Genomic DNA, 24,237 nt, shown 5'->3' on the forward strand with positions numbered 1-24,237 from the left:
ATCATTAGTGTAGAAAGGGGGATTGAGACCGGGCCTAGTGGTTTACACCTATAATCATAACTACTTCAGGAGGTGGAGATTGAGAGGATTGTGGTTTGAGGCCGCTCAGGAAAAAAGTTTTCAAGACCCCATTTCAACCAATAAAAAAAAGCTGGACATGCTGACATGTGTGCCTGTCATTCTGGCTAGATAAGAAGTGTAAATAAGAGGATCACCATCCAGTCTGGTATGGGCAGAAAGTTAGAACCTGCTTGAAAATGATTAAAGCTAAAGGTCTAGATGAATAACTCAAGTGGTAGAATGACTGCCTGGCAAGCCTTAGGTGGGCAGGAGAGAGACTGAGCTAAAAGAGTGCAAGAAATTTGGCTGTTATTGGTTAATGCTCACCTGAAGGCTGGAGTTTCTGTGTCAGAATTTGCCAGGTAGAAAGTACCTTTCAACAATGCCCAACAAAAAAATGTACTCATTACCTTGTTGATGTAGCTATAACCCTCTATATAACATCTTTACAAGAAAAAAAAAGTATCTTTCACCTGGGGTTTCCTAGCTGTGTGCACCTCTGGGAAGCCAGGGCCCTGAAAACCTAGTACAGAGCCTGGGAGGCAAGTTTTCTTGGTCCTCAGTTGTTCTGTGTTTCTGATAAGCTGCCTGGGGAATTTATCTCCTCTCTTCCCACACAGGTAGCCAGGAGACTGCAGATGCAATTCTGAGGTGTATCAATTAAAACAGTGTCTTGCACGTAATAGGAACCCAGGATACACACACACACATACACACACACACACACATACACATATATACACACATATTTATGTGCTTATGTATACTAAAAGAATAAGTTGATGAATTCATATATGCATATGTATACTCATATATAAATGCATATATATGTGAATGATAAATTCGAAATCAGCACTGTTTATAAATGATTGCTAATCTTCTCAAAATCTCCTATTCCATCATGTGTAGTGGGAAACCACTCAGAATTAGAAATTTAGCCACTTACAGCCATTGAGTGGGAGAGCCCAGAGCCAGACTGGTGGACGCAGGGTCCTTGTCTGCAAACCTCAGGCACACATTAGCTAGGGGGAAGAAGAAGCTACCGGAGGAAGGAATGAGCATAGCTTTCTACCCCTGTTTCCTCAGCTTGGAAGGTAATTACATATGAATTCATCCCTTCCAATGTGCTGGGAACTTGGTTTCTAAAACTGTCAGGCTCCCCTGAAGGCCTATTTCTAAGAGCTGCCTAAATGGGACAAGTGATATTTTGGTGTTACTGCTTTTCTTTTTTCTTTTTTTTTTTCTTTTTTCTTGTGTGAGCCCTTTCCTCGGGCTTGAACTTGGGCCAGGGTGCTGCTGTCCCTGAGATTCTTTTTGCTTAAGGCTAGCACTCTACTACTGCTTGTCAAGGCTGGCTTCAAACCGTGATCCTCAGATCTCAGCCTCCTGAGTAGCTAGGATTACAGGTGTGAGCCACAAGTGCCCCTGCGTCATGGCCTTTCTTTAAACCATGTCCCCAGGCCCTGAGGTACATGTCATTTTCTGACATCCCCAACCCTGCCTAGGTCCCAGTTTTCACCACCCTCTCTGTCTGACTTCTGGATCAGTGCTCTGGGATTTTAGAGGCTGCAGTGATACTTGTCATTGCCCCTTTAAATGGTACCTTGGTTAAGCTCTACCTCCCTGGCTAGAAGGAGGCTTCAGGAGAGCCTGGATTATATAGTGCTTTACCTTGCATAATGTTAGGCACAAATGGCTGCTTACGCCATTCTTCAGAACAAAGGAATGACTCCCAAGTTAATAAAACAGAGACAAGAAAAAAGAATTAGGAGCCCAAAAGGCAGAAACTTCCAAAAACGAAACCAGAGTTTGTCATCTACTGATTCTAGTTAAGTCAGACTACATTGAAACTGATTCCAAGCTTTAAAAAAAAAATTGTCTTAAATAAGTTAAAAGTAATTTCAGGCGCTGGGAAGGTGGCTCAGTGGTAGAGTGCTTGCCTTGCATGCATAAGCCCCTGGGTTTGATTCCTTAGCACCACATAAGCTGAAAAGGCCAGAAGTGGTACTGTGGCTCAAGTGGTAGAGCACTCGCCTTGAGCTCAAGTTCAGGCCCACGACAATCAATCAATCAATCAATAAAAATAATTTCAGATACATGTGAGGAATGAGTTGGTGATAGGGGAGAGTGGTTCAGAACATTATAGTGCTTTGTGACTTTTTGAGGTGCTTTCAGAGGCTCCTGGGAACTTAGAAAGGGTGACAAGAGGATGAGTAGATACGTTTTAATACTGGGGCTTCAGCTCTAGGCCTGTCACTCCTTTTTGGCTTTTTGGCTCTTGGCAGGCACTCTACCACTTACTTGAGCCATGTCTCCAGAACTGGTTAATTTGTCATTAAGTAATTTTGTTATTGTATAGACATTGCAGAGTATATTTACCCAAACAAAGATGGGTACAATATCACTAGAAGATTCTTTTTAATTTTATTTATTTATTTTGTGTGCCAGTATTGGGGCTTGAACTGGTCTGGGAGCTATCCTTGTGCTTTTTTGCTCACAGCTAATGCTCTACCACTTTGGTTACTGCTCCATGTAGCTTGTGTGTGTATGTGTATATGTGTATGATTAATTGGCAACATGAGTCTCGCAGACTTAATGTCCATGCTGGCTTCAAACCACTATCCTAAGATCTCAGCCTCCAAAGTAGCTAAGACTACTCATGCTAAGGCATGAGCCACCAGCAACCAGCCTCATTGGCTTTTAAGAGTATAATGTGTATTTGGGTTTTCTCAAATTTCTTTACTAACTCAGCATCCTAGTCCCATGACACATAATTTATACTTTTATAATTCTGATGAGTTTCCATTAATATATAAATACTGTCACACTGTTGTGACAATAGATAGTGAATGAACAGGCTGGATATGTAAGTTAGGTACAGTTGATAACCTTGTTTGCCTATGTCTGAGCAGAGCCTTTCATTGTAGTGGACCCATCACCAGTGCTTCCTAGTTGGTAGGCGTAAGATAAAGGAAAATCTAACTTACACATCAAATTATACATCTAGACAGCTAGGGGATCTATAAATTCCCCTTCAAAAAAAGTGAGGAAGTAGTGCTGTGGCTCAGGTGGTAGAGTGTTAGCCTTGAGCCAAAGAAACTCAGGGACAGTACCCAGGCCCTGAGTTCTAGCATCGAGACTGGCTAAAAATAAATTTAGCCTGGTGCTGATGACTCATGCCTGTAATCCTAGCTACTCAGGAGTCTGGGATCTAAGGATCAAGGTTGGAAGCCAGCCCATGCAGGAAAGTCTGTGAGGCTCTTTTTGTTGTTGTTGTTGATCTTGGGGCTTGAACTCTGGGACCAGGCACTGTCCCTCAGCTCTTCAGCTCAAGGCTAGCACTCTACCACTTGAGCCACAGCACCATTTCAGTTTTTCTGATGGTTTATTAGAGATAAGAGTCTCATGTACTTTCCTTCCCAGGCTGGCTTTGAACTGCAATCCTCAGATCTCAGCCTCGTGAGTAGCTAGCAAGGATTATAGGCGTGAGCCACCAGTGCCCAGCCTGTGAGGCTCTTATCTACAGTTAACCAGAAAAGGCCAGAAGTGGAACTGTGGTTCAAGTGGTAGAGTGCTAGCCTTGAGCACAAAAGATCAGGGACAACATCTAAGCCCAGAGTTCAAACCTAGGACCAGCAAAAGAAAAAAAAAAGTGAGATCAATCTAATTTTCCTTATGCAAACAGTTGCTCCCTTAGGGTAGGGTAGCCCTAAAGGAGCAACTTAACCTGTTTAGTGAAGTCCAGATATATTACTCAAATTGGAAGCCTTGTAATCAGGACTTCCTGCTTAATGTAGTTTTTGAAGGGGAAAAAAGACACAAAAGAAGGAAATGATGGAAATAAAAATAAAAGAAGTGCACAAAAATATGCAGATTGTAGGGGCTGGGAAGGTGGTAGAGTGCTTCCTTGCGTGCATGAGGCCCTGGGTTCGATTCCTCAGCACAACATAAGCAGAAAAAGCTGGAATTGGTGCTATGGCTCAAGTGGTAGAGCACTAGCCTTGAGCTGAAGAGCTGAGGGACAGCGCCCAGGCCCAGAGTTCAGGCCCCACCCCCCAAAAAAAGTTAAGATTGTATCCTGTAGTTTATAAAGACATCCTTGGGAGGAATTCTGTGCACTCTTGCCATATAAACATTTTCCTAAATATCTGGTAGACTTATAAAATTTTATAACTGTTTTCTATTGTGTATTGGTTGCTAGAAGGCCAAGAAGCAAATTTTTGGTCCATATGAAGCTTCATAGAAGGATGAGTATTGATGCTTGGGACTGGAGGAATAACAGATTTTCACTGTTAAGGACCAGTCCACACAATTTTTTTTTTTTTTTTTTTTTGGGTCCGGTCGTGGGGCCTGAACTCTGGGCCTGGGCACTGTCCCTCAGCTCTTCAGTTCAAGGCTAGCGCTCTACCACTTGAGCCACAGCGCCACTTCTGGCTTTTTTCTTTTTGCTTATGTGGTGCTGAGGAATCGAACCCAGGGCCTCAGGCATGCAAGGCAAGCACTCTACCACTGAGCCACCTTCCCAGCCCATCCCACACAATTTTACCCACATATTTCAAAGAGGTCCCCAGAAATCCTTAAGACAGATGTTCAAATGATTGAATTGCTTTTCCCCCTCTCTCTCTCACAACTTTTTTTTTGGGGGGGGGGTCCGGTCGTGGGGCCTGAACTCTGGGCCTGGGCGCTGTCCCTCAGCTCTTCAGCTCAAGGCTAGTGCTGTACCACTTGAGCCACAGCGCCACTTCCGGCTTTTTTCTTTTTGCTTATGTGGTGCTGAGGAATCGAACCCAGGGCCCCATGCATGCAAGGCAAGTGCTCTACCACTGAGCTACCTTCTCAGCCCTCTCACAACTTTTCTTGAGCAAATGGTGGTAAGTAAAACTTTTCTACGTCACCACATAAGGAAAATAAATGTTCTTTTCCAATTCTGTGATAAAAGAATCAGACTATAACTATAGAATCCAGTTCATTGTGATTTTAAACTTATTGATGTTTGGGATTTATTTATGCAAATGTGTTTGACGGTTTGAGTTTAATATTTTTTAAAAACTTATTATAAAGGTGATATACAGAGGGGTTACAGTTACATAAGTCAGGTAGAGTTTACTATTCTTAAACTATTTTTTCCTTTTTTTCTAGGTGAATGTTGGATGTGTACCCAAAAAGGTAGATATTTTTATTTCTTCTTTCCATGCTCCTTTTTTATATTTGATAAATCATGATCAGAATAAGGCTGTTTCCAAATACGTCATTTGAAAAAATAACTGAGAACCTAACTAAAAGTCGCTTAAATAATAAGATGGGTTTTGTTGATATTTCTTTTTCTTTTTCTTTTTTTTTGTCAGTCGTGGGGCTTGAACTCTGGGCCTGGGCGCTGTCCCTCAGCTCTTCAGCTCAAGACAAGTGTTCTACCCTTGAGCCACAGCACCACTTCTGGTTTTCTAGTGGTTTATTAGAGATAAGAGTCTCAAGGACTTTCCTGCCCAGGCTGGCTTTGAACCTTAATCCTCAGATCTTAGCCTCCTGAGTAGCCAGGATTACAGGCATGAGCCACCGGCACCCAGCTGTTGTTGGTATTTCTTAATGTCTTTTGATGTGAAGGCCTTGACATGGGCTTTTTTTCCCCCCAAGCTTACGATCTTTAGTTACTGAGTTTCCTATTTCCTCTCACATTCTAAAGCAAGAAGCTTACTTTTGAACTATACTCCCAGCTCTTAGTTCTAGATTTGGTATCTGATTTGCTTGGAGTCATGAAATTATGGATGGGTGACATATATAGATTATTTATAAGGTAGTGTATGTCCTTTAAACCAGTTGTGGTAATTTAGTATTGATTAGTATTATGTCATTTAAAAAAATAACGCTGGAGCCAGATGCTGGTGGCTCCCACCTGTAATCCTGGCTACTCAGGAGGCTGAGATCTGAGGATTGCAGTTAAAGTCAGCCTAGGCAGGAAAGTCCATGAGACTCTTATCTCCAATAAACCATCAGAAAACCTGAAATGGTGCTGTGACTCAAGTGGTAGAGCGCTAGCCTTGAGCTGAAGAGCTAAGGGACAGTGGCCAGGCCCAGAGTTCAAGCCTTATGACTGACAAAAAAAAAAAAAAACGATTCTTACCCAAGGTAGCTTGGAACTATGATCTTAGATCTTCAATTTCCTGCATGAGCCACTGGCTGAGGCAGGAAATTTTAAGTGAGGCCAGCCTGAGGGATATGTCTTTGACTGAAAAAAAGAAAAGGAACAACAACCAAAAAAAAAATTAGAGTTAACAATTCAGTGATCTTAGGTATAAAAAGACATATAAAGCATTTTATACTGGTTACCAATGGAGTCTAAAGTTTGTCTGGCAGAGAAAATTGGTAGTTTGTTATCTGGAGTTCAGGATGCCAATTTGAATCTTGTTATCTTAAAGATCAGTTGGCAGAAAAAGACCTTTTCAGAGTGTAGGCTGCATTCCACATGAGGTATGTCCAACCTTTACATTGCATATATCTCATTACCTATAGCCTTATAAGAGGTTCATTATTACTGACTTTATTTTTTTAATTTTTTGGTTGGTCGTGGGGCTTGAACTCTGGGCTTGGGTGCTGTCCCTCAGCTCTTCAGCCCAAGACGAGTGCTCTACCACTTGAGCCACAGCGCTACTTCCAGTTTTCTAGTGGTTTATCGGAGATAAGAGTCTCACGAACTTTCCTGCCCGGGCTGGCTTTGAACTGTGATCCTCAGATCTCAGCTTCCTGAGTAGCTAGGATTACAGGCATGAGCCACCGGTGCCTGGCTCTGACTTTATAATAGGAGTGTATTACTTTAAACTTTTTTTTTTTTTTGGTCAGTTGTGGGGCTTGAACTCAGGGCCTGGGAGTGTCCCTGAGATTTTGCACTCAAGGCTAGCACTTTACCACTTTGAGCCACTGTTTTCTGGTGGTTAATTGGAGAAAAGAATCCCATGGACTTTCCTGCTTGTGCTAGCTTTGAACTGTGATCCTCCGATCTTAGCCTCCAGGGTAGCTAGGATTACAAGCATGAGCCACTGGCACCTGGATAGAGTTTTTCTTTTATATTACTTTCCTGTAGAGTTGCAGATTCCTCAGTTTCCTGAAATTGAACCAAAAAGAGCAAGGCTAACAGAAATCTAAATTTTAAGTACTTGTCTAGCGAGTGTAAGGCCCTAAGTTCAATTCCTAGTATTGAAGAAAAGAATATAAAATTGAAAATAGGAATGTAAACAATAATAATAATTTCAAGGGAATGACTGTGGCCTATAATATTCTGCTCTATTATAATCAAGGTAGTTTAACAGTAGATGTAATTTTGCCCATTATTTCAGAAGCCTCCCAGTAAAATTAATCTGGTCATATTTCTAAATTTGGCTTCAATGTGTTTAGATTTAAAAAAAAATTTTATTGTCAAGGTGATTTACAGGGGGATTAGATTTAAATATGTAAGATACTAAGTACATTTCTTGTTGAACATTGTTAACCCCTCCCTTGTTTTCTCCCACTTTCCCTCCTCCCATAGATTTTTTTTTTTTTTAAATTTCAGGGTATTTTTATCTGCAGTTACAGAGTTTGAATATACTCATGATTTATGTTCAGCATGACCATTTATACTTCTTTTACAGGTAATGTGGAACACAGCTGTCCACTCTGAATTTATGCATGATCACGTTGATTATGGATTTCAGAGCTGTGAAGGAAAATTCAATTGGCGGTAAGTGTTGAGGTTCAATTTATAATGATAGGTATTTTCATAACCTAGCCATAAACTTTTCAGAGGGTATTACTGTGGTAAAAATGTACAACATAGGACTGGGGATATAGCTCAGTGGTAGAATTCCTGTGTATGATGTACAAAGCCCTGGATTTATTCTCTCTCACTCCTGTTAAAGTCACACACACCACAAAATTTATAGTTTCAGACATTTTTTTTTTTTTGGATCCAGTTGTGGGTCTGAACTCTGGGCCTGGACACTGTCCCTCAGCTCTTCAGCTCAAGGCTAGTGCTCTACCACTTGAGCCATAGCACCACTTCTGGCTTTTTTTTTCTGCTTATGTGGTATTGAGGAATTGAACCCAGGGCCGCATGCACACAAGGCAAGCGCTCTACCACTGAGTCACCTTCTCAGCCCCGGTTTCAGACATTTTTAAGAGTACAGTTTGGTGGCACTGAGTGCATTCACAGTGTTGGGCAGCCAGAACTTTTCCCCAGTCTCAAACAGGAACTCTGTATGCATTAAGCAATAACTCTCCCCTAAGCCCTGATAACTCCATTTTATTTCTGTCTTTGTGACTTAACCTATTCTAGATACTTAACAGAAATAGAATGATATAATATTTTCCATTCCTGCTTGAATTCACTTAGCGTAAAATTGTCAAGGGTTTGTCTATGTTGTAGCAGACCTTAGTCTTTCATGCTTTTAGTGCTGTGAGATGTACAGGTCAGTTGTAGGGCTTGAATTCAGGGCCTAGATGCTGTCATGGAGCTATTTTTTACTCAATTCTAGCTTCTGCCACTTTGAGCCACAGCTCTACTCCAAATTTTTGGTAGTTAATTGGAGATCAGAGTCATGCTTTGAATAGCCATCCTCAGATCTCAGCCTCCTGAGTAGCTAGGATTATAAGTATGAGCCACCAGCACCAGGCTTAAAAGCATTCTTTTGTTTGTTTTGTTTTTGTTTTGTCAGTCATGGGGCCTGAACTCTGGGACTGGGCACTGCCCCTCAGCTCTTCAGCTCAAGGCTAGTGCTCTACCACTGGAGCCATAGTGCCACTTCCAGCTTTTTCTGCTTATGTGGTACTGAGGAATAGAACCCAGGGCTTCATGCATGGGAGGCAAGCACTCTACCACTCAGTCAACTTCCCAGACCCTTAAAAGCATTTAAAAAAAATAACAAAGTAGAAACAAATCAAAGGTACATGCCTAAGTAATTGGATACAGGAACTAGTACATCTTTATGACAAAGAAAACTTCTACTGTATACATATTCTTTTTTTTTTTTTTTTTTTGGTCGCTTGTGGGGCTTCAACTCTGGGCTTGGGCACTGTCCCTGTGCTCTTCAGCTCAAGGCAAGTGCTTTACCGCTTGAGCCACAGTGCCACTTCTGGTTTTCTAGTGGTTTATTGGAGATAAGAGTCTCATGGACTTTCCTGCCCGGGCTGGCTTTGAACCGTGATCCTCAGATCTCAGCTTCCTGAGTAGCTAGGATTACAGGCATAAGCCACCGGCACCCAGCTTCTGTATATATATTCTAATCTAAGAACTTTGTCATAAACTTCTGAGGCCATCAAACTTAAAAAAAATTAAGCAAATCTATACCTTTTTTCAACAAATAAATTTACTGAGTGGCCACCATATACTAGGTATCATGCCAAAGCAGCTCCCATTGTTTTCCTATGTAGAAAAAGGCTTACTTATGGATACCAACTGAGCCTTCTCCATGTAGAGGAATAGAGTCTAAATACATGGGAAAGCAGTTGGACACAGAACTGTTTTTTGTTTTGTTTTGTTTTGTTTGCCGGTCATGGGGCCTGAACTCTGGGTCTGGGTGCTGTCCCTCAGCTCTTCAGCTCAAGGCTAGCGCTCTACCACTGGAGCCACAGCGCCACTTCTGGCTTTTCCTGTTTATGTGGTGCTGAGGAATCGAACCCAGGGCCTCATGCTTGCAAGGCATGCACTCTACCGCTGAGCTACCTTCCCAGCCCCAGACACAGAACTGTTTTCAGAGACATTTTGCTGACTTCTTTCATGTCGACAGGAAAGTTCAGGAAAGGTGTCCTGCTTATTAACTAAAATAGGAAAATCCTTTTTCTGACTACTGACTCAGATTTCATTACAGTGTTATAAAAGAAAAGCGAGATGCCTATGTGAGCCGGCTGAACACCATCTATCAAAATAATCTAACCAAGGTGTGTATGCTAGGTTTTGAACTTGGAAAAGGAGGTTTGCACTACTGGAATATACAACCATGCCTGACCAGATGAAAATGTGGTCTTTGATTTGTTTCCACGATTTTTTTTTTTTTATTCAAGGCCTGGACTTAAACTCAAGGTGTGGGTGCTGTTGCACCCACATTCATTAATTGTTCAGAAAAGTCACAGCTTCAGAGTCTTCCCTTAAGTATATTCCTTTGATCATTTTGTTTGTGTATAAATGCACTGAACCCTGTATATGTTATCATACATAGTTGTATTTCAATCTAGTTTCCACGCGAGAGAAAACATGCACCATTTGTCCCTCCAAGCCTGATTTACTTCACTTAACATGATTTGTTCTAGGTCCATCCATTTCCCAGCACATGACATAATTATTTCTACAGATGAGTAAAATTCCATTGTATATAGGTACCACATTTTTCTGATCCACTCATCTAATGTGGAGCATCTGGGCTGTTTCTATAACTTCCTGGCTTGTAATGTTCTGGGTAGATGTCCCAAAGTGGTATGGCTGGCTCATGGTGTAGTGTAGTTCTATGTTTAGTTTTTTTTTGGTCCGATCGTGGGGCCTGAACTCTGGGCCTGGGTGCTGTCCCTCAGCTCCTCAGCTCAAGGCTAGCACTCTACCACTTGAACCACAACGCCACTTCCAGCTTTTTTTCTTTTTGCTTATGTGGTGCTGGGGAATCGAACCCAGGGCCTCATGCATGCAAGGCAAGCGCTCTACTACTGAGCCACCTTCCCAGCCCCCTATGTTTAGTTTTTTGAGGAATTTCCAAACCATCTTCCAAAGTGGCTGTATTAGTTTGCATTCCTGTCAGTAGTGCAATGTGGTTCCTTTTTCCCACATCACCACTCATCATCTGTTATTGTTGATATTCTTTTTTTTTTCTTTGTTTCAGTAGTGGATGTTGAACTCAGTACCTGGGCACTGTCCTTGAACTCTTTTGCCCAAGGTTAGCTCTGTACCACTCTGAGCCATAGCGCCACTCCTGTTTTCTGGTAGTTAATTGGAGATAAGAGTCTAACAGACTTTCCTGCCTATGCTGGCTTTGAACCATGATCCTCAGATCTCAGCCTTCTGAGTAGCTAGAATTTCAGGCGTAAGCCATCAGCACGTAGCATAATTGTTCACTTTTTTTTTTTTTTTTTTTGTCAGTCCTGGGGCTTGAACTCTGGGCCTGGGCGCTGTTCCTCAGCTCTTTAGCTCAATGCTAGTACTCTACCACTTGAGCCACAGTGCCACTTCTGGTTTTCGGGTGGTTTATTGGAGATAAGAGTCTCATGGACCTACCTTCCCCGAGCTGGCTTTGAAACACAATCCTCAGATCTCATCCTCTTCAGTAGCTAGGGTTACAGGCATGAGCCACCAGTGCCTGGCTATAGTTGTTCATATTCTTGATGCTAGCCAATCTTCTTGGAGTGAGATGGAATCTCTGTTGTTTTGATTTGTATTTCCTTTATTGCTTGCAACATCAAAAGCCTCTGATCTGGTAACCTAGTCTCTTAATTGTGGAGAATTGATGTTATGTACTGAGGATCGTAGACCCAAGTCTTAATTCACAAATAGAATACATGGGGCTGGGAAGGTGGCTCAGTGGTAGAGTGTTTGCCTTGCATGCATGAGGCCCTGGGTTCAATTCCTCAGTACCACATAAGCAGAAAAGGCCGGAAGTGGGCTGAGGCTCAAGTGGTAGAGCTCTGGTCTACAGCTGAAGAGCTGGGGGACAATGCCCAGGCCCAGAGTTCAGGGCCCACAACTGACAAAACAAACAAACAAACAAATAGAACACATGGGAGATTGATTTATATGCCAGGATGTCAGTGGACTAATCCAAATGAGGAGCATTGTCTGGCTGAAAAACCTGCCATTGTTATTTCTCAGAACAGCTTCATCCTTGGTGGCTACATCTACTCAGGAGACCGAATTATGATTCAGGAATTAAGTGAATGAGGTCTGATCCAGAAAACTAGCTAAGGCTGGGAATGTGGCTTTGTGGTAGAGTGCTTGCCTAGCACACAAGAAGCCCTGGGTTCGATTCCTATATAAACAGAAAAATTTGGAAATGGCTCTGTGGCTCAAGTGGTATAGTGCTAGCCTTGAGCAAAAGAATCTGAGGGACAGTGCCCAGGCCCTGGCACTGGCAAAAAAAAAAAAAAAAAAAAAAAACTAGCTAGTGTTTGCCTCCAGAAAACATGTTGACTTTTGTTCTCCTGAGGCTTTGATGCCCCACCTTTCTCACCTCCAACTGTGCTGGAAAAATGTGCGTGGAAAAATGGTAAATCATCCATCTGTCCTTGGATTGCATATGTCCCACCTCCTTCTCATTTGTCTTTATGTGTAGATGATAATAGATACTTTATTACATCTTACTAGCAGCATGTTTATAAGCCAGATTTTGAGGGGAGTTACTTCTAAAGATGGCTCACTTCATATGCTTTTATTATTGCTTACTAAGATTTGAACTCAGAGCCTGTGTTTTCCCAGATCGCTTTCTTGATTGACATTCTACTACCCAAACCATACCTCCAGTGCTGCTTTTGATAGTTACTTTGAAGTTCAAGTCTCTCAGATTTTTCTTCCTAGCCTGGCTTAGATCCTCTAGAGCTCAGCCTCCCAAGTAGCTAGGATTACAGGTGTGAGCCTTTGTTACCTAACCTCTTTTTTTATTAATTAAATTTTAAAATTTATTGTTGTTTTAGAGGTGGTATACAGTGGGGTTATATTAACGTACATCAGGTAGTAAGTGTATTTCCTTATGCATAGTGTCATCTGTTCCCTCATTCTCTCCCATTCCCTCCCTCCCATCTCTACCCATAATTTGCATAGTTCACTTTCATCAATTTCCAGTGCATTCCATTGCTGCACTTGAACCTTTTTCCTCAGATGCTGTGCCCTACCTCACCCTCCCACAGATGTGCACGTGAGTACACCGTGTATGAGGTAAAGAATACAGTCATCAGAAGTGGCGCTGTGGCTCAAGTGGTAGAGCGCTCACCTTGAGCTGAAGAGCTTAGACAGTGCCCATGCCCAGAGTTCAAGCCCCACTACAGATCAAAAAAAAGAATACAGTCATCAGAAAAACAAAACACAAATTAAGAAAAAAGTCCTTTGTTTCCATATCTTTGAAGTTTGTTTCGGTATGTATATTATTTTACATACATACAAAGAGCCACTTGCGTATTGCACATTTGTGATTCTCTCCTAAGACTGTCCTCTTTTGGTCTCACTGTATGTGAGTATCTAGAATCCTGTGTAATTTGTCATGTTGCAGTGCATTTTAGATCTAACTTCCTTATATTAGGGAGAACATCCCCCATTTGTCTCTTTGATCTTAGCTTACTTCACTTAACATAATTTGTTCTAGTTCCATCTATTTCCCTGCAAATGACATTATTCTTTCTAATGGCTGTGTGAAATTCCATAATATATAGATACAACATATTTTGGACACACTCATCTTTTGTGGGGCATTTGGGTTATTTCCATATCTTGGCTATGGTGAATAGTGAGGCAATGAATATGGATGTGCAGGTGTCCTTATTATATCCTGGCTTGTGATACCCAGGGTAGATGAAGTGGTATGGCTGGTTCATAGGGAAAGTCTGAGTTTAGTTTTTTTGAGGAACCTACAGACTGCTTTCCAGAGTGGTTATACTAGTTTACATTCCCACCAGCAGTGCAGTAGGGTTCCTTTTCTCCCCATCCTAGCCAGTATTTGTTGTTACTAGAATTCAAAATGTTGGCCAGTTTAATATCTCAGGGTTGTTTTGATTTGCATTTCCTTTATGGCCAAGGATAACCAGCATTTCCTCATGAATTTCTTTGCCATTTTGTCCTGTTTTTTTGAGAAGTCTCTCTTTAGCTCCCCCTCACCTCAACACCAGTTACAAGATAACAGTTCTATAGAAATGTGAGCAGCAGAATTGCCTTGGCATCTGCAAGCCCAGATTCAAAATCTTGAGTGGAGAAGTGTTAAGAGCTGAAATGTGTTGAGTATTTCTGTTGTACCTGAACAGCATGCTGATCCTGTTGGCATTCCTTCTCCAGTCCCACATAGAAATCATCCATGGCCATGCAGCATTCACAGATGGTCCCCAGCCCATGGTTGAGGTCAATGGGAAAAAATACACCGCTCCTCACATCCTGATCGCCACAGGTGGCAAGCCCTCGCATCCTGATGAGAGCCAGATCCCTGGTGAGTCTTCTAATGCCATTTTTCATAAACACTGGTCAGGAGGGGTTTGCTGTGCATTCAGCCTTACAAGTTATACCATGGGATGTGCCTAGTCCAATTTTCCATTGAGAAAGGTCATGAGAGAAGGCTTCTGTGGAACATAAATTTAACTGGCTCTAAGTGGTAATTAATGTTGGGATAAAGAAAGATTTATGTATAAGGCATGATACATTAAGTGTTCAAGAGAGAGAAATCTTACATAGGTATAGCTTACCTAGCTACCTGAATAAACCTTTTTTATTTTTGTGGTATTTAGGATTTAACCTAGGACTTTGTATGTTATAGGCACATACTCTGACATATGTTATCCCCTAGTTCATGTTTTTGTTTTTATTTTGATATACTGGGCTTTGAACTTATGACTTCATGTTTGCTCAGCATCTACCACTTGAGCTATACCTCCACTGTGGTCTTTTCTGATTATCTTGGGAATGGAATTTAAATCTTCTCTAGATTTTAGCTTCTAGATTAGCTAGGATTACAGGTATAAGCCACTGGCACCTAGCTTGTATTGGTTATTTTTGAGATAGGGTCTTGCTTTATGCCAAGGACTTTGATCCTCCAATTTGTGCTTTCTTATCTTGCTAAGATGACAAGCACATGCCATTACATCCAGACATTTATTGAGAAGGAGTCTGAGAACTTTTTTTCTGTGTATGTCTCTGGTCTCTCTCTTAAACATAGGGCCTAAGCACTGTCCCTGAGCTTTTGTGTTCAAGGCTATCACTCTACCACTTGAACCATAGCTCTACTTCTGTCTTTGTGGTGATTAATGTGAGATAAGAGTCTCACAGGCATTCCTGCCTGGGTTGGTATCAAAACCATAATCCTCAGATCTGAACCACCATTGCCTGGCAAGAACACCCTGTGAGAACTTTGTTTTTGTTTGAACTGGCCTAACTATGATACCCTAACTGTGATTTCAGGCTTGAGTCACTCAAGCCTGAGTGCTTGGCTAAGCCTTTTTTTAATGTCTGTATTTTGGTCTTATATAGGAAATTATAAAATTAGTAAAGATTCTCAGGGATGGTCATATTTAATCTCTCTTTTTTTTTTTTTTTTGTCTGTTGTGGAGCTTGAACTCTGGGCCTGGGCATTGTCCCTCAGCTCTTCAGCCCAAGGCTAGTGCTCTACCACTCGAGCCACAGCACCACTTCCAGGTTTTTCTGCTTATGTGGTGCTGGGGAATCGAACCCAGGGCCTCATGTATGCAAGGCAAGACTCTACCACTGAGCCACCTTACCAGCCCCTCATTCTTTTTTATTTTGATTTTTTTCTATTTCTGTTTGAGAACCACTACATCCCTGACCCATTTCTATTTGAGAACAGCTATATCCTTGGCCCTTCCTTACATTTTATACCCTTAGGAGCTAAGGCTTAGCGATGAACCATTAACATTCCAACAGTCTGCCATATTCTCTCATAAGAAATATTGTCCCACCAGACTCATACCTGTAATCCTAGCTACTGAAGAAGCTGAGATTTGAAGATCTTGGTTTGAAGCCAGCCTGGGCAGGAAAGTCCAAGATACTATTATCTCCATTTAACTACCTAAAAGCCAGAAGTGGAGACATAACTCAAGGAGGTAGAGCACTAGTCTTGAGCACAAAGCTCAGTATTAGCACCCACACTCAGGCCCTGAGTTCAAACCTCAGCACCAGCACCAAGAAGAAAAGAGAGAGAGGGGGGGGGGAAGGAAAGAAAAGAAAAGAAAGAAATATTGTCCAGAAGAAAGAAAGATTGCTTGTGATGCTTTTCCCAGAGAAATTACAAGGTCTTTATGACATCATTTAGATGTCTTTCATATTCTTGGTGAGCTCATGACCACCTGAATGTATATGGATGAGTGTGCATTGATGCACTTCTCTCTAGAGAGAAAAACTATAAATTGTCATCAGGTCTTAAAAGGATCATAATCTCCAAAGATGAAGGTCAGCCACTGAAAAAGATGAGGGCATACAGTTCTCAAATAATTTAAAATTTAGTTGAGAATATTAAATATAAGCAGTCTTAGTAATACCAGTCTCTGAGATTTACTGTAAACAAAAGGGAAAAGGTAGAATAGTATATAGTATACTCTAGTTTGTATCTTTCTGAACTGATAAAAGGTCACAGGTGTATATGATAATAGGATACATAGAAACCCAGTAATCATTTGGGCATGAAGCTCAGTGGGAGAACACTTATCTAGCATGTGTCAGACATCAAACCTGTGATCCTGCTGCCTCAGCCTCCTAGACACTAGGACTACAGGCGTATACCACCAAGCCTTGCCCCATCCAACTTTTCTAGCACTGAATTTTTTGGGGGGCTTTTTAATTTTTTTCATTTAAGATATTTATCAGCATATGATAGTTGTACAGGGAGGGAGTGTTCAATACAATATATTCCAATCAAACTCATCCCCTCACTTCCCCCTTCTTAAAACAGTTTCAGCAGAGAACATTGTTCTATTTTAGTGTACTCATATGAAGACTTCCATGTTATTTACCCTCACTCATTTTCTCTATAATCCCGAAATTCTTGAAGCAATTGCTTTAACTAATAATTGGAATTGAGCTGGTGCCAAATTCTTTTTTTTTTCTATTGTGAAAATACTGTACAGAGGGGTTACAATTACATGAGCAAGATAATGAGTACATTTTTTATCAAGCATTGTAGCCTCCTCCTTTGTTTCCCCTTCCCAACCCATCCCCCTCCATCCCCCCCACTCCATCTCCCCCCCCTTCCCCGCACCAAAGTTGTAAAGTTCGTTTTGGACATGACAACTTGTACTTCTCATTGTTGCAACAGGTCCACCTGTATCCCTATTTAAACGATTTGTTTTTCCCCTTCCCCTCCACAAATTATACCGACATCAAATACAGTGAAAGCAGGGGTTATACAAAGGGACATACAAAGCAACAAAGAAATAATCTTATAAATGTGTTAGAAACAATCGCATGAAAGAAAAAAAAATTTGAATACATATCTTAGGATTCATTTCCCTAACATCACCTTATCTGACCTTTTCTGCTTGACTCAGACATATACTAGATATTGCAAATAAGGGAAACCATGGGACCTATGTTTCTTTGACCCTGGCTTACTTCACTTCATATAATTTTTTCCACGCCTTTCCATTTCCTAGCAAATGGGGCAATGTCATTCTTTCTGATGGAGGCATAGAATTCCATTGTGTAGATATACCACATTTTCTTGATCCATTCATCTACTGAGGGGCATCTGGGTTGGTTCCATATCTTAGCTATGGTAAATAATGCTGCAATAAACATAGTTGTGCTGGTAGCTTTAGTGTGGTCTTGTTTGTGAACATTTGGGTAAATGCCCAAAAGTGGGATTGCTGGGTCATAGGGGAGCTCTATGTGGAGTCTTTTGCGGAACCTCCATACTGCTTTCCAAAGTGGCTGAACAAGTTTACACTCCCACCAACAATGCAGTAAGGTGCTGGTGCCAAATTCTTGAGATTCATGAATCCAGAGAGAAATCTCTAAATGTATGGTGACTATGACAAGTAATTATTGCTTCAGTGCCAAAAATCTAAAGTGTTAATTTTAGAAAGGAGCCTGCCAGTGACTAGAAACAGAGAAACATAATGGATAGAAACTAGTTAGAAAACTGCTGCAAGTATTTCAGGGGATAGGAATATGCCTCTGAATTACTGTTTGCACCAGGAATGTGATGGATGGAAATGTCACAGTCCAGTTCTAATGGTTTCTGAGAATGTATTCTATAGCACCAAGGCCTACAAAAGACAGAAGATGAGGGATCTGGTACTGTATCATTGGCTCCAAGACACATTTATAAAAAATAGTCTCGTCACCTCTGAGATGAAGCTGAGCTTATAATCATAGTGCTTAGATATGATAAAAATACTCCATACTTAGTAAGTGATGTGTTTTAATAATGGGTGGAAAAGGAATCAGATTGTCAACCCAGGCCTTGTCCAGATTACTGGGAGAAGATGATTCCTTTTATTGAAATGGAGAGAGATTGTGATTTGGAAGATAAGGTTTAATTTTAAGTATATAGGTTGAGCAACTCTCACCTGAAAGTTCAAAATGTGATACCTTATCATGTATTTGCAAATATTCCAAATCCAAGAAGAAGTTTCAAGTACTATACCCCTAAACATTTAATATGAAAGATATTCACCTGTGCTGAGTTTGAATCAAAGTAGAATTGCTCCACAGAACAATTAAATATATAGAACTGGAATTTGAGGGAAAACAAAACAAAACAAAACTGGAACTGTTCATTTGGATGTCCACCACAGTTTGGATGAAATTTTTGAAGAAAAAAAAAAGTCAAAAGAGGGCCAAGGCTCAGCTAATAGCTTCCTTCCTACATTTAGGGTTCAGGACATAACAGCCATGCAAGAGTCTATTCATGAGAGGTAAAAAGATCTTGTTCCTTTAGAGAAATTAGACATTTAGCCTTCACTGCTACTGTTTTGAGAGAAAATTTTACAACATTCGCTCAAGGAAGTCTTGGTTGGCAGCTTCTAAAGTGGAGACTTTAGCATTGATTGTGAAAGTGTTTGGTTCTTGCATAAAATATTGTACTCATTTAACAAGATAAGCAGTCTTATCTGATCTGTATTGTGTTTATCTACATAGGTGCCAGCCTGGGAATAACCAGTGATGGATTTTTTCAGCTAGAAGAACTGCCTGCGTAAGTAGACTTGGCCTCAAAGATGCATTCTAGGAATCTTTATTCCTTTCTTTCTACCTTGCCCATCTATTCTTTTTTCCTCCTTTTCATTCTTTTTCTTCCTTTTTCCTAATTGTGTGTGTGAGCATGCACATGCGTGCGTGTGTGCATGCATGGGTGCCAGTACTGAGGCTGTTCCTTAGCTTCATCACTTGAGGCTAGTACTATACTACTTGAGCTACAACTTTGTTCCCGTTTGGCTTTTTGGTGGTTAATTGGATGTTAGAGTCTTTCTGACATTCCTGCCCTAATTAACTTCAAACCTGGATCCTTAGAGCACAGCCTCTTGAGCAGCTAGGATTACTGTGTAAACCACCATCACCAGCTGTTTTCATGTATACGTATATGTGTGTGCCCATTCTGGGGCTTGAATTTGGGGCCTGGACATTGTGAGCTTTTTCACTTAAAGTTGGCTCTCTACCACTTGAACCACAGCTCCACCGTTTTTGCATTTTGAGACTAAGTTGCTCAGGCTGGTAATGAACCCATGTACTCAAGTGATCCTCCCATCTTAGCCTGAGTTGCTGGGAATATAGGCACTACACCCAGTAACATTTCTTCCTTCTAACATTTGTTGGAACTTTTTTTTTTTTGTCGGTCGTGGGGCTTGAACTCGGCCTGGGCGCTGTCCTTCAGCTCAAGGCGAGCGCTCTACCACTTGAGCTACAGCGCCACTTCCGGTTTTCTGGTGGTTTATTTGAGATAGGAGTCTCACTGTCTCTCCTGCCCGGGCTGGCTTTGAACTGCGATCCTCAGATCTCAGCCTCCTGAGTAGCTAGGATTACAGGCGTGAGCCACCAGCGCCAGGCTTTGTTGGAACTTTTAACTGTCCTACCTCTTTTTTTTTTTGGGTCGGGTCGTGGGGCCTGAACTCTGGGCCTGGGTGCCGTCCCTCAGCTCTTCAGCTCAAGTCTAGTGCTCTACTACTTGAGCCACAGCTCCACCTCCAGCTTTTTTCTTTTTGCTTATGTGGTGCTGAGGAATCGAACCCAGGGCCTCATGCATGCAAGGCAAGCGCTCTACCACTGAGCCACCTTCCCAGTCCTACAAAAAAAGAGGTAGCTCTTTTTTTGTTGTTGTTGGTGGTCGTGGGGCCTAAACTCTGGGCCTGGATGCTGTACCTCAGCTCTTCAACTTAAGGCTGGCACTCTACCACTTGAGCCACAGTGCCACTTCTGGGTTTTTCTGCTTACATGGTGCTGAGGAATTGAACCCAGGGCCTCATGCATGCAAGGTAAGCACTCCACCACTGAGCCACCTTCTCAGCCCCTCTTTTTTTTTGGTCAGAGGATGTTGCAAAGTATTTAGAACTCATATCAGCTTGATTGTCATCAAGCGATGTGTCTAAAGTTATTGCTGTAATTCTGGGTTTTCCAAAGCGGTTAGTAGAGAAGAGCCTTCATAAGTCTCTGTCACTGGGACTTTAACTCAGGGCCATGTGCTCTACACTTGGTTTTTTTACTCACAGCTGATGCTCTACCACTTAAACCAGGTCTCAGTGTCCAGCTTTTTGCTGCTAAATTGGAAATAATTCAGTATCTGTGCAGGCTGGCTTTGAAACTTTATCCTCAGATCTCAGCCTCCTGAGTATACACCATGGACCTGACTGACATTGTTCTTAGTGTGTATTTGTCTTAATAAAATTTTTGGCATGAATCTAGATTTATAGAGGGGGGAATGGTAATAAGATCATCTCCGTCATTTGAAGGTGCTGCACACTGCAGGCTTTGGGGTTAGATAGATCCTCCTTTCATTCATGGTAAGAGAGGAACAGTAAGAGCTACCTAGAGCCTCAGAATCTGGTCTCTCTCTATGTATGTTGTCCTCTGGAATTAGTATTGCTTAATCTGCTACCTGTTCTGTGCCTGTTGCCAAGCCTGTGTGAACTTCTAAGCAAAGCTTTTACAAGAAAAGCTCTCTGGGATTTTTCAGTGAGTAATGAGTCATGCCTGTACCTTGACCTTAATTCACCCAGAACCCTATACAGGTAACAAGACAAGAAAGCTGTTTTCCAGCTTCATAAATCTTCAGTGAAAATGCCCATGAAGTGGGGCACTGATGACTCACGCTCATAATCCTAGCTCCTCAGGAGGCTGAGATCTGAGGATCACAGGTTCACAGCCAGCCTGGGCAGGAAAATTGTTGAGACTCTTATCTCCAGTTAACCCCCAGATAACCAGAAGTGGCGCTATAGTTCAAAGTGGTAGAGTGCTAGGCTTGAGCAAAAGAATTTAGGAATAGTGCCAGGCCATGAGTTCAAGTCCTACAACTGGAAGAAAAAAAAGTCCCATAAAGGCCTTCAAACTACGCAGTCTTCTGACTTTGAAAAGTTCTGAGGAGAGTATATGGCCTTCTTAGGTTGTCTGTGAGAGCATGGAAATGCATTAAGAGAACAGCTTTCCTTCCCCTACCTTCTGTCCTGAACTGTTTAGTTTCAGGGTTGAGTGGTGCAACACGTGTGAGCATGCATCCAGAAATGCGGTCATGATTCATAACACTTAGGTGACATAAGTCAATTGAGATTCACCCACTACCCAGTTATAGTATGTCCATTAGCTATTTTAAAATCATTTAATAAACTTACTGACATGAATACAAGCTTAAGGAATGATTTTGTGTAAGTTATAAACAAAAGACTTGGGAACATGAATTGAAATGAAAAGGAATTGAGCTGGCATTGTTCTTTATGAGTATTTGAGCTGGGTGTGGTGGTATGTGCCTGGAGGTTGAGGCAGAGGAAACAACTGGGCCTAGAAATATGAGGCTAGCCCAAGCCACATAGCAGGTCTCTTATCTCCTGAAGATCTCAACCAGTCAACAATGAAATAACTAGGTAGGGTGGTTCACATCTGTAATTCTAGTCCTTGGGAGGAGTGCTTAGGCAGGAATATCATATACCTAACACCACACACACACACACACACACAAATACATGTACATATAAAATTTTGATGGTACTGAGGTTTGAACTCTGGACTTTGTTCAGAGTGTTATATCACTTGAGCCACTGTATCAGCCTTTTCCTACACTGGTTATTTTTTCCATAAGGTCTCAATTTTATGTTTGGGTCCAGCCTAGACTAAAACTTCCTATTTATGCTTCCACTAGGTTGCTGGGACCATAGGTGTATGCCTCTGATAGTGTCCTTTTTTTTTTTGGCCTAGACTAGCTTCAAACTGTGATCCCCTGTTGATTACCTCCCAACTATCCAGGATTACAGCTTGAGGTACAAGCCAGGTTATATTTTGCTTCAGAAGTTCCTTCCCTTTATTTTTCCTGAGAAGATACAAAAACCGTTGAAACTAGAAATGATTCTTTGTGCAATAATCCTTGCACCTAAAGCTATGTGTGTATACATGTATATACACGAATATATATACACACACACTACCTACAAAGGAATATTTCCTATTTAAAACTGCAATGTTGGTGCTGAGGGCTCATGCCTATAATCCTAGCTACTCAGGAGGCTGCAATGTGAAGATTTGCAATTTAAAGCCAGCCCAGCAGGAAGGCTGTGATTAACCAGGAAAAAAGCTAGAAGTAAAGCCATGGCTCTAGTGGTAGAGCACTAGCTTTGAACACAAAAACTCAAGGACAGTGCTCAGGCCCTGAATCCAAGTCTCAGAACTGACACCAAAAATAAATAAAACTGCAATTTGGACAGAAAAAGGAAATTGTATTTTTTTTTAAACCAGTCTTGGGGCTTGAACTGAGGGCCTGGGCACTGTCCCTGAGCTGCTTTTGTTCAAGGCTAGCACTCTACCACTTGAGTCACAGTGCTACTTCTGGCTTTTTCTGTTTATATGGTACTGAGGAATTGAACCCAGGGCTTCATGCATGCTAGGCAAGCACTCTACCACTAAGCCATATTCCTAGCCTAGGAGATTGTATCTTGAGAGGTAGAATAAAGGAGATGACTGAAAAAATCAGTCAGTAATAAGGTACTAATGCCAGTTTCTAGTTTTGACAAATGTACTATGGCTATAAGGGGAAACTGAGCAAAGAGCAGAAAGGAAATCTCATATTATCTTTGCAACTTGTTCACAAACCTAAAATTATTTCAAAGTCAATTTATTTAAAAATGTTAACCGTCTGCTCTTCAGTCGCAGTGTCATCGTGGGTGCCGGCTACATTGCTGTGGAGATAGCTGGTATCCTGTCTGCCCTCGGCTCCAAGACATCACTCATGATACGGCACGATAGGGTAAGTCCAGGCCTCTTCCTTCCCTGTCCTTAACTTTCTTCCTTTTTTCTCTTTCTCTCTTTCTTTCTTTCTTTCTTTCTTTCTTTCTTTCTTTCTTTCTTTCTTTCTTTCTTTCTTTCTTTTTCTTTCTTTCTCTTTCTTTTCTTTCTTTTCTTTCTCTCTCCTTCCTTCCTTCCTTCCTTCTTTCTTTCTTTCTTTCCTTCCTTTTCTTCCTTTTTTTTTTTTTTTTTTCAGTCATGAGGCTTGAACTCTGGGACTGAGCACTGTCCCTGAGACCTTCAGCTCAAGGCGAGGTCTCTAATGCTTGAGCCACAGCACCACTTCCAGTTTTCTGGTGGTTTATTGGAGATAGAGTCTCAGGGACTTTCCTGCTGGGGCTGGCTTTGAACCGTGATCTTCAGATCTCAGCCCCCTGAATAGCTAGGATTACAGGTATGAGCCACTTCCCTTGGATCATTTCACAGGAAAGGCTGGCCCCAGATACTAAACAGAGGCAGAGGAGTTTTGTTCCCTAGACCTGGAAGGAGAGGAATAGGAAGATAGAGAGTCCTGAAAGTTGATTCTTCATTTTTTTTTAACTCTATATAAAACAGGAGTTGATAAAAGTCAAATGTAATACAGACACATAGTGGTGGCATAGGAAAATAGAATATTTATTGTAACTCTGTTTGCAATACAAGCAAGACCTAAGAAGAAGGATGATTCAGTACTGAAATCTCTCTCAAGTTTCTAGTATGCCATATCTATACACACACACACATATATATGTATACACATAAACAAACATATACTATATTATACATACAAACACTGATGTTTTATTAAGATAAAAACATTGGTTTGTTTGAACCTAAAAAAATTGGTAATAGCCTGGCGTGGATGGCTCACACCTATAATCCTAGCTACTCAGGAGGCTGTGATCTGAGGATCAAGGTTTGAAGCCAGCCTAGGCAGGAAAATCCGTGAGACTCATCTCCAGTTAACCACCAGAAAACCAGAAGTGAAACTGTGGCTCAAGTGGTACAGACTAGCCTTGAGCACAGAGAGGCTCAAGGACAGTGCCCAGGCTCTTGAGTTCAAACCCCAG

At 41.5% G+C, this 24,237-nt stretch overlaps 1 protein-coding gene across 1 annotated transcript in view; it reads left to right on the forward strand.

Moving 5' to 3' along the window:
- The window catches only part of Gsr (glutathione-disulfide reductase), a 46,793-nt gene that overhangs the window by 8,205 nt on the left and 14,351 nt on the right, over positions 1 to 24,237 (forward strand). The window contains exons 2-7 of the mRNA XM_070016243.1: positions 5,200 to 5,226; positions 7,683 to 7,771; positions 9,897 to 9,966; positions 14,045 to 14,192; positions 18,851 to 18,905; positions 23,051 to 23,150. Of these exons, the coding sequence (XP_069872344.1) occupies positions 5,200 to 5,226; positions 7,683 to 7,771; positions 9,897 to 9,966; positions 14,045 to 14,192; positions 18,851 to 18,905; positions 23,051 to 23,150 (489 nt within the window). The remainder of the gene's footprint in view (positions 1 to 5,199; positions 5,227 to 7,682; positions 7,772 to 9,896; positions 9,967 to 14,044; positions 14,193 to 18,850; positions 18,906 to 23,050; positions 23,151 to 24,237) is intronic.

Source organism: Dipodomys merriami, unplaced genomic scaffold (genome assembly GCF_024711535.1).
Source record: "Dipodomys merriami isolate MVZ:Mamm:240054 unplaced genomic scaffold, mDipMer1.0.p SCAF_12, whole genome shotgun sequence".
Classification (NCBI taxonomy): domain Eukaryota; kingdom Metazoa; phylum Chordata; class Mammalia; order Rodentia; family Heteromyidae; genus Dipodomys; species Dipodomys merriami.